This window comes from Lipotes vexillifer, unplaced genomic scaffold (genome assembly GCF_000442215.2).
Source record: "Lipotes vexillifer unplaced genomic scaffold, Lipotes_vexillifer_v1.1 scaffold189, whole genome shotgun sequence".
NCBI classification, from domain to species: Eukaryota; Metazoa; Chordata; class Mammalia; order Artiodactyla; family Lipotidae; genus Lipotes; species Lipotes vexillifer.
Genome location: NW_006785816.1, coordinates 86,033 through 96,114, shown reverse-complemented (window position 1 = coordinate 96,114; position 10,082 = coordinate 86,033). Strand labels below are relative to the sequence as shown.

At 47.9% G+C, this 10,082-nt stretch overlaps 1 protein-coding gene across 1 annotated transcript in view; it reads right to left on the bottom strand.

The window, feature by feature from the left end:
* Nucleotides 1–10,082, bottom strand: part of UCK2 (uridine-cytidine kinase 2) — a 73,247-nt gene that overhangs the window by 5,769 nt on the left and 57,396 nt on the right. Inside the window, exon 4 of the mRNA XM_007458085.1 lies at nucleotides 4,867–5,009. Coding sequence (XP_007458147.1) covers nucleotides 4,867–5,009 — 143 coding nt within the window. The remainder of the gene's footprint in view (nucleotides 1–4,866; nucleotides 5,010–10,082) is intronic.

The window sequence follows — 10,082 nt, the reverse complement described above, 5'->3', positions numbered from 1 at the left end:
CTTTCCCTCCCACCCCAAAAGGGTATCAAATCCATCTACAGTCATTTGCAATGGGCTCTCAGCTCCCTTCAATCATTTCTCAGGTAATCGTTTCAGTGTGGGATGAAACTCTAAACAAACATAGGGAATACTTGTAAGTGAATTTCTGGAAAGCCACGTCTGTAAATAATTCTGTGTTTACGCACAGGAACGCACACACGTGGGGAAGGGCGGGTAACAGGGAGAGCCTGTGGTTTTGGTCCAGGCTGGCATGAAGTCTCCACGATCAGATGGCTAGAAAACTGTCAGGAAGACCCCATTCCAGAAACCCGGGTAGTATACAAATATACTGCTGTCACCATTGACTTCTCTACCAGCTCCTCAAATCACAAGGAGTTTTCCCCCCGCATGAGCCCTGGCAATAAAACGGTTGGTTGGTCCCTAAATCGTTAGGATTTGCCTCACAAACCCTGCCACCTGTGCACCCAGCCCAGCCAGGAAATGGTCTTCTCAGGCCTTTGGACACGGGGCCCTGCTCCAGCTGCCACCGCCGCTGCTCTGCCAGGGACGCTCGGCCAAGTAGGAGCCCCAACAGGTGCCACGTGGCTCAGCCCCACGGGCCTCCAAGAGCTCGGGCACTCAGGCCAACGGGCCGAGCTCACCAAAACACACAGCCCATGCGGCCTCCAGCTCTTCACACGTCTCCAGATAAGGTCCAAAGAAAAAAGGAAGCCAGACCAAAAGGGTATCAGAGCTGGGGGGAAAAAAGCAAACACACACCCACACTTGTTAAGCAGCTTTGACTCAAAAGCCCTGCAAATGCCTGATGCTGGGTTTGTTTCACAAGACGTGCATTTCACACAACTGCTGACAACTTCAGCACTGTGGGAACCTCTGTCCTTCCCCCAGATCTCTCACACACACACACACACACACACACACACACACACACACACACACACACACACACACACACACTCCCCTTTCACATCGCTCTGCCACTGCCCTCGGTCCAGGCCTGCAGCTCTCTTGTGTCTTGCAGACCCGAGAGCATCACCTGTCATGTCATGGGAGACAGAAAAGTACCAGGGAGAAAGCAGTGGACGCAGGTGAGTCACACCTGCGACCGCTGAAGCCCGAAGCCACTTCTTGCCCCATCAGCTACAGCGATGGGGGCAAAACTGACCCAGTTTGAATCCTGACCTCATTAACTACTACCTCTGTGGCCTTAGACAAGTTACTTAACATCTTTGGAGCTCATTTTCCTTGACTGTAAAGCAGAGCCCATAATAGCGACTTTCTCACAAAGCGGTCACTAAGGAAGACAGGAAGATATTCATAAAATGCTTCAGCACCGTGGCTGGCACATGGTGTGTATTCAATAAGCCTAAATTTCTATGAAGACAACAGGACCTGAGGAAGCTCCGGGAGGGGGATGGCTCCCTGAGACAGCAGACTGTCGTATCGGAAGGATGGGAACTGTGAACTCAGGTGAGCAGGCTGGACCCAGTGGGGGTGGGAGTCCCTCAGAGCAGCTGGGAAGGCGGGGGGGTGGGGGGGGCTGCAGTGCAGGAGGTGGGGGGTGGACACGTGGAAAGACAGGATGGAGAGGGTGAAACAGGAAGACAGGCAGGAGGCATCCTCCAGCTTCCACCCTGGAAAAGGAGATGGCAGTGGGTCGGCACACTGCCCAGACGCCGGGAACACGCAAAACCAGAAGGCATCGCCCACCTCCGCTCCCAAGAGCCTTCCATCGAATTATTACCTTAAACAGATGGGCCGCCTCCTTAAGCCAAGGACAGCTCGGGGCCAGCCAGTTCACTGTACCGAAACGCCCTCCTCCTCAGTCAGGAAACGGGGCCAAGCCAACAACTAAGGCACAACAAGGTCTTGGCACAAGCCGGAAACTCCAGGGACTTAAAACCAGCTTCCTTGTCATCACTCTGGCCCTGGCACATTTGCTGGGCTGAGACAGGCCCTCTCAGAGGGGCCCTGCAGGGTAAAGGGCAGGGAACGACAGGTCTACCCTTCCCTGCTTGGCCTCCACTCAGCCCTTCCAAATCAGCGAATGCTGCTTCACATCACCCAAAGCTGAGAACCAAATGTAGGACCCAGAATAAACACAATTCCTCCATGGCTGTCAATTCACTTTAAAAATTCGTTAAGAAGATGTGTTACTCTAGTAAAAGAACACACTGACTATGTCAAGGCTCACTGCAGCCCTAACTCCGTGTAAACTGGGCACAGAGAGCCATGGCGGGAGAGACGAGGGGTCAGCAGTCTCAGGGGCCCCACCTCTCGTCTCCCCTGTCCCTAATTCAAGGGTTGGTTAAATGCATATAGAGAGGGAAGGCAAAGGCAAACTTTGCTGGGAGGAAACCAATTCCCTAGAAATACAAGCGGGTCCCTGGAAGTCCTTCCAAGGCTATGAGACTTGATGCAGACCTCCCTCCCACACAAGGGTCAACCTGGAATGTGCCCAGGAGGATGTAACCCACAGACAGGTGAAATCGTAGCGCTCACTCAAGCCTCCAGGAATGTTCTTTTGCCCCACAGCTCCCGACTAACCCTCCCTCCCTCTCCCTTACCCACAAAGCACATGCCAGGCATGTTTTTTGTCCTAGGTAGACAGAGAGTGAATTTGTAGAAACAGCTTTTGCTGAGAGTGACTAAGCAGTGGGTGACATGACAAGACAGCGGAACGGAAAGAAGGCAGCGACCTGCCCCAGGGGCACCAGGGAAGGCAGGGGGTGAAGAGAACTGACCCTAAGTAATCCCCAGAGAAGGCCACCATCACCTCGGGTCTCTCCCCCATTTCACATAAGGATCTCAGTACGAGAAAAGGAAGGAGAAGTTTCTGTTTAATCTACCCTAGGATTACTTGTTTGAATGAATCAGAGTCCAAGGATCTTGCCCCTCCACAAAACGGGGCTCTAATTTCCTATGCAATTTCTTGCACTCGCTCCACCCTCAGGCATCACTCCATCCCCTGGGACTTTAGTACCACCTGCTGGACTAATGATGCTACCAGCCCAGGTGTCACCAGCTCCTGAGGACATGACTACTCAAGAGGTTCTGACAAGTCCTGAGAGAACACTTGGAAAACATAACATCATCATCTCAGGTGAAGCAGGTTTCTGATCTGCCACATTGATATTTATCGACTAATGCCACCACCAGGCATTTTACCTGCATTACCTCTGATCGGCACAACTATCCCAGGAGTACTAACTAATCCTTACGTGATCAACCAATAGGAAAATAAGGTACAAAGAGATTAAAACATAATCTGGGGAAGAGATATGGGAACATATGTATATGTATAACTGATTCACTTTGTTATACAGCAGAAACTAACACACCATTGTAAAGCAATTATACTCCAATAAGGATGTAAAAAAAAAAAAACAAAAAACCATAATCTGCCCAAGGTCACACATCTACTCAGCGGTGAAACCAGGATTTAAATAATGTCCAGTTCATCTGACTCCAATTTTCCCCCCAGTGATGCCTCCCAAATTTGGCAAGCTAATATGGACATCCGAGCAGATCAGCCTAGGTAGGACCTGGGTTTGTGGATGAAGGTGATAAACCAGACCCTGGGGCAGATGCATAAGTGACTGTCAGGCTCAAGCCTCAATTATCTGTCAAAAAAGATCATGCAATTCTTACCTGGCCTGTGTAACCCTAAAAAACAGGCCTGTCTCCTTCATATTACCCATTTAAATAAAAAAAAGTGTGACTCCTATTACTTCTTAGGAGGGTAAAACCCAGGGAGTCATTTCTCTAGATTCTGCCATTTCCACTTATAGTTCTTGTGACAAGAGTACTGAACTGGATAAACTAATAATCTGTTTCATGAACCGGAAAAGAGGAAACTTCACAGACTTTGAGGTCAGAAGGCTCTGGGCTGCAGCTTATGAAATTTGACTCTGCCGACGACTTGCTCTGCGACTAGGAGCTAACCCTGGCGTTTCCTGTGTCACTCCTCTTCCACACGATGGGGACTCAAACCTTAAGTCAGCTTTCATCCCGCTCCTCAGTCACCCACAGCCCGCTGCCTTGGCTGGGGTCCGGTCAGCTCTAACTCTGCTAGGAACCTTTCTCATCTCTCCCCAACTCTCCATTCCCCCTCACATCACCCACGGGAGACAGCCCTACGTGTTGTCCAGATCAGCAAGACAGTCCTAACAAGCCATGGTGTCTCTGTCTGCGGTATATGCCTTCCTGGGCTGCCTAGGCCATCACCCTGCCACATCCAAGTCCAGAACCCACTTCTCCCACAAAGCCTCCCAAGCTCTCTGGTAGAAGCAAGCCCTCTGCTTCGTGTCCCGCAGAGCTGAATTCACAGGCTCCGCTCTCCCACCAGCAAGCAGTTTGGTGTCTTCAGCACTCGTGGAAGGAAGGCCTGCAGAGAGAACAACTGACTTTGCTCCCGAGCTGGGTGGACAGAATGACCAAACCTCCACAGAACTTTCCGAAAGCAAAGGGTGAGAGAAGCGGGCAGGTGGGACCAGCTGCCCAGAGTTGCAGGCAGAGGGTGTTCCTGCCCACCCCCCAGATGTCCTACAGTGAGTTCCCATCTTGATTATGACACCTGTGGGTAAATCATAAGGAACTGAGCACTTAACCAAACTTTTCCCCAGCAAAACCAAAACGTGAACTTATGTCATCTCTGTGACCTCACAAGCTTTTCGTTATCTGAAACAGTAAGTGACTAATCCCTTCTCAAATGTCACCAAATGTTTGGGCAACAGGACATCCCTGGGGCTAGACTGACTAAGTTGGGCTGGGCCACGCAGCAGGAAGGCACGGGCCCCAGAATCGGGGAGGGAAGGGTCCTGTCACAGGCCACCGACAGGGCCATCAGAGGCTTTTGGAACGCACCTCTGCGGGAGAGCCGGGTGTCCGCATCTGTGTCCACGAAAAGCTTCATCTGGAACAGGTCTCGCACTTCCTGGGAGTAGAAGGCCAGGATCCCTTCGAAGAGCACCACGTCTGCAGGGTAGACAGTGACCGTCTCCTCCTTCCTGCAAAGCACAGAGCAGATGATGGGCCGAGCCAGGTGCAGGGAGCCCGGGAGGAGGAAACGAGAGAAGCTGTCCGGGAGTCTGGGGTCCTAGCCCCTTGACTGAAAGGGCACCGAGCGGGTTTAGCTAACACAACCTTACAGAGCCCTCAGACCACCACGGAAGACCCAAGAATGAGGGCCAGGACGGCTGCAGCAAAGGTCTCCTGTGACCAGTTTTTCTGAGCTTCCGCCATAAGGCAGATAGGTAGACATCCTTCTCCTTGGAATAAAAAACCTGCTGTTGGGACCTCCCTGGCGGTCCAGTGGTTAAGACTCTGCGCTTCCAATGCAGGACACGCAGGTTCAGTCCCTGGTCGGGGAACTAAGATCCCACATGCCACACAGCGCAGTCAAAAAAACAAAAAAAACCTGCTGTTGAATGAAGAATAAAGACTGACAAAAGAAGATGTGATCACTTTTTTTTTCCCCCTCCGAAGGCGTCTCCAGGAATGCTCTCAGTCCCGGCATTTATGGAAACTAACACTCTGAACTTTCAAAAACAGAAACTCAACAGTTTTCTCCCAACACGTCCACCCCCTCCCCCAGTGCTGAGGCAACTGGGAGGAAGAAGGAAGGGGCAGATGGAGGGAGGGGAAAAGAAAGCTTTAGGTAAGAGGGTGGGAAGGGGAAAGGATTTCTGTGGAAGGAAAGAGTCCCAGTACTGCCAGGTTGGGCTCTGCCCAGCTCCTACAACTGTCTTCCTTATCAATAAAGCAGGGACTGGCTTCCCTGGTGGCGCAGTGGTTGAGAGTCCGCTTGCCGATGCAGGGGACACGGCTTCGTGCCCCGGTCCGGGACGATCCCACATGCCGCGGAGCGGCTGGGCCCGTGAGCCATGGCCGCTGAGCCTGCATGTCCGGGGCCTGTGCTCCGCAACAGGAGGGGCCGCAACGGTGAGAGGCCCGTGTACCGCAAAATAAATAAATATAAATAAATAAATAAATACAGCAGGGACATACATTACCTCATCCATCTCCCCACAGGATTGGGAAGCCCAAGGCAGATACTACTGTAAACATGACTTTTCAAAAGCCAGGGAAGTGAAACCAAATGGATAACTGGGGCCTGCTGGGGTCCAGCTCTGCCCTGTCTCAACTTTCACTGCAATCTTGTCTTTTGCTTCTGTCGGAAAACCACCTTGCACTTCACCTCAAAATTCACTAAAAGGGAAGTAATGACGCCACTGCAAAGTTTACCACTCACCATAACTAGCAGGCATTTGTAAAGAAACATTTGTGAAGAAAACCACACAGTTATTTCAAAAGTTCCTTAAGATGATAGGTTTTATCTGTGCAGACGCAGCCAAGTCAGCAGCAGCTGGCCACTAAGAAGGGACTTCCCTCCCATAAACATGCTTTGATTCTTTATTGGCTCAGTCCCCTGGGTTCTTGTCTAAATTCTAAGGCAGCACTGTTGGAGCAACTACCAAGGTGGCAGAATATGGAGCATGAAATACAGCAGAAAAGCACCAGGTTAGTGCAATTAGGAGACTCTCTAGGATGGCGGTATTAACTCTGGATGCACACAGAATCATCTGGGGAGCTTTTAAAAATATTTATACCTGGACCCTACTCCCCTGGGGCTCTGACTTCATTAGTCTGGGGTGGAGCTAGAGCATCGATATTTTTTAAAAGCTCCCCAGGTATTTCTTTTCTTTTCTTTTCTTTTCTAAGTCATGAAAACTTTATTTACTTAACAGCAGAGGTTCAAAGTATACTGAGCGGATAAAAATACCAGGAGAAACTGCATCCGCGTTGGTATTGGAGAGATGCCTAACTTCTGTATTTTAGAAACTGACAGATGAAGTGGCAATAAAGAAGGAAATGGAGAGTATAAATAACACAATTAGCAACCACGTATGTGTCTGCGCGTGCACACAACTTTGTACACAACTTTGAAATACAACTGCAGCAGGCACAAAAATTAACTGTTAGGCCACAATGGAGTATTAACCAATTCCAAAGAGTAGAACTCACTTGTGTATTTCTTTTTATTTATCCTGCTTGGGATTTGTTGGGTTTCTTGAATCTATGGATTTAGTGAGTTTCATTAGTTCTGGGGAAAATTAAGCTACTGTCTCTTCAGATATTGCCTTTATTCTCTTTCCTTTCCTCCTGATTAAATATTTTTCAGGTCTTTTCACTGTCTTTCATGTCTCTTAATCTCTTTTCTGTTTTTTTTCTGTCTTCTTCTTTCCTTAGTGCATTAATGAATGATTTCTTCAGATCAATCCCCTAGCGTTTGAATTGGGTTTTTTTAGGTCCATTTTGCTGCTAAATATGTCTACTGAGTTTTAAAAATGTGCCGTTGTGTTTTCCGTTTCTAGAAGCAATGTTTGTTCTTTTTCCATATTTGATACATTATTTTTAACTTTTTCTTTTTTTTTAATTTACATTTTCTTCTCCCAGTTTCACTGAGATATAACTGACATAAAGCACTGTGTAAGTTTAAGGTGTACAACATAATGATTTGATTTACATACATCATGAAATGATTACCACAATAATGGTAATAATGTTCAGTGAACATCTGTCATCTCATATAAATGAAATATTTAAAGAAACATTAACAGAAATATTAAAGAAATAGAAAATTTTTTTTGTGAAGGAACTCAGGATTTAGTCTCTTAACAACTTTCATATATAACGTACAACAGTGATAATTATCTTTATCATGTTGTACATTACATCCCTAGTACTTATTTATCTGATAACTAGAGTATGTACCTTTTGACTATCTAGTTCTCCCTCCCCCTGCAAGCCCATCTCCCCATTTCCCCACCTCCCCAAACTCCCCACACTGGTATCAATAAGTTTGATCTCTTTTTCTATGAGTTTGTTTTTTGAAGTATAATTGACATACAATACTACGTTAGTTGCTGGTACACAACACAGTGATTTCATATTTCTATACATTTCCAAATCATTACCGTGGTAAGTCTAGTTGTCATCTGTTACCATACAAAGATATTACATTATTATTATTGAGTATATTCCCCACACCGTACACTTCATACCTGTGATTCATTTATTTCGTAGCTGGAAGTCTGTACTTCCTAATCTCCCTCACCATTTCTTCTTCCCTTACCCCCTTCCCCTCTGGCCACCACCCGTTTGTTCTCTGTATCTATGACGCTGTTTCTGTTTTCTTGTTTGTTCATTTGTTTTTAGATTCCACATAATACATGAAATCATACAGTATTTGTCTTTCTCTGTCTGACTGATTTCACTTAGCATAATACCCTCTAAGTCCACCCACGTTGTCACAAATGACAAGATTTCAGCCCTTTTTTAAAAAAGCTCCCCAGGTATGTCTACTGTGCAGCCAGGGTTGAGACACGCGAACCCTAGAAGAATGTCAGGTACTGGAAAACAGGGTGCTCATTGTGGTTTAGGATAAGGAACCAAACTGGGCAGAGTTCAGAAGCAAGATGGATAGAATAAAGGATCAATGAGTGAGTGAAATAATGAGTCACTCTAGGCAGCTGCCCTGGGCCAAGAAGAGGGCAGAAAGGCTCTGCTGGGAAACAAAACATGTGTGTGGGATTCCTAGGGTTCCATCTGGAATACACAGAGTGAGTGCAATGACCGTGCTAATTTACCCAGACTGACACTGTCTGGCAGTGCTGATCAGCTTGCCTAACTGATAAACACTAAAAAGGAACAGGTGGTTTTCCAACTCAACAGTCATGCCTCTTCAATCCTGGGACAGTAAGGAGAACAAACTGCCTGCTCTGTGGGTGGTGCCCCCAAAAGTTGAAATCAATCACTTCCCAAGTCCACATGTAGGTCTAGGTGGGAGAAAATTTAGAAATAGCCTAGAGCTAAAAACAACATTTATTGAGCACCTACTAGCCCAGGATGTGCCAGGAACGTATGGTGCAATATTCTGTTTAGGAGTTTAGAGATGGGCTGGGAGGTTCACATAAGAAACCTGGAGTATTAGAGCATTTGGGATTACCAAATTTAGGATTACCTAGCCCAACCTTCTCATTTGACAATCATTCCTTACGATAAAGAAGGGGAAGACCAGAGAAAGGTATTTACAGAGAATACGTGACTTCTCAGTTTTAGCCCAACATTTGTTTGTGGTCACCATGAAAGACCCATGGGTGGGATGGGATCAGTTAACCCTGGACAGCTGGGTCCCTCACAAGTGGCTCTTAAGAGTTGGGGGGGACTGCTGTGGTCTTAGGTGGTCACAAAGTTTCATGCAAGAGATGGGCTCTGGGCCACTAAAGAACAGGATTTTAAAATAAAAGGTATGAGAGGGGAATCTGGAGAAAAAAGTGAAACACATCTGGATGGGCAACTCTGCAGGGTTTTTTTTTTTTGTTAATACGTGAACTTGATGGAGCTCATGCTGCACAAGGTACTCATCTTCACCCCCTGCCCCCTGACTACACTGGTCAGGCCCTGACTCCTGCCAACTGCCCTCACTCCACTCCTTTCCAACAGGCCTCTATCAGTCTCTCACCTGGGCCACTCCAAGGGCTTCCTAAACAGCATTGTGAAACCTCGTTCCTGACACAAGACTGACCCCTCCATTCCTACATAACTGCCATCTATGGCTCCCTACTGCCAACACGTTTGTCCTCTGGCCCTGGGGTCAATCCATGGTCCTTCTTGATCTGAGGCCTGCCTGCCTCCCAGCCTCCCCACCTCCTGCCGCTCCCCCACACACACTGACCCCCATCCCTCCACACCTAACCTACTGCAATCCCCCACCAAGCTGGCCCCTGAAATGCCTACCTACCCATCACCTTGGAAATCCCTTTCCCAACAGCTTCTCATGCTTTCCAATGCACAGCTTAAATATCATCTCCTTTACACAACCTGCACTAAATACTCCAGCCCTTCCTCCCTCCTACTGCTCAACATCCCCTTGCCTCAGTCGTCAGGCTGCACTGTAATTCTGTAGCAGTACCCAGCCCAGCATCTGAGAGGTGGTGGGCTAGACTGTCTCTTGTCAACTTGACATCATCACCACTCCCCCAAGGCTAGAAACTACAATTCCCAGAATCCCTTTCCCT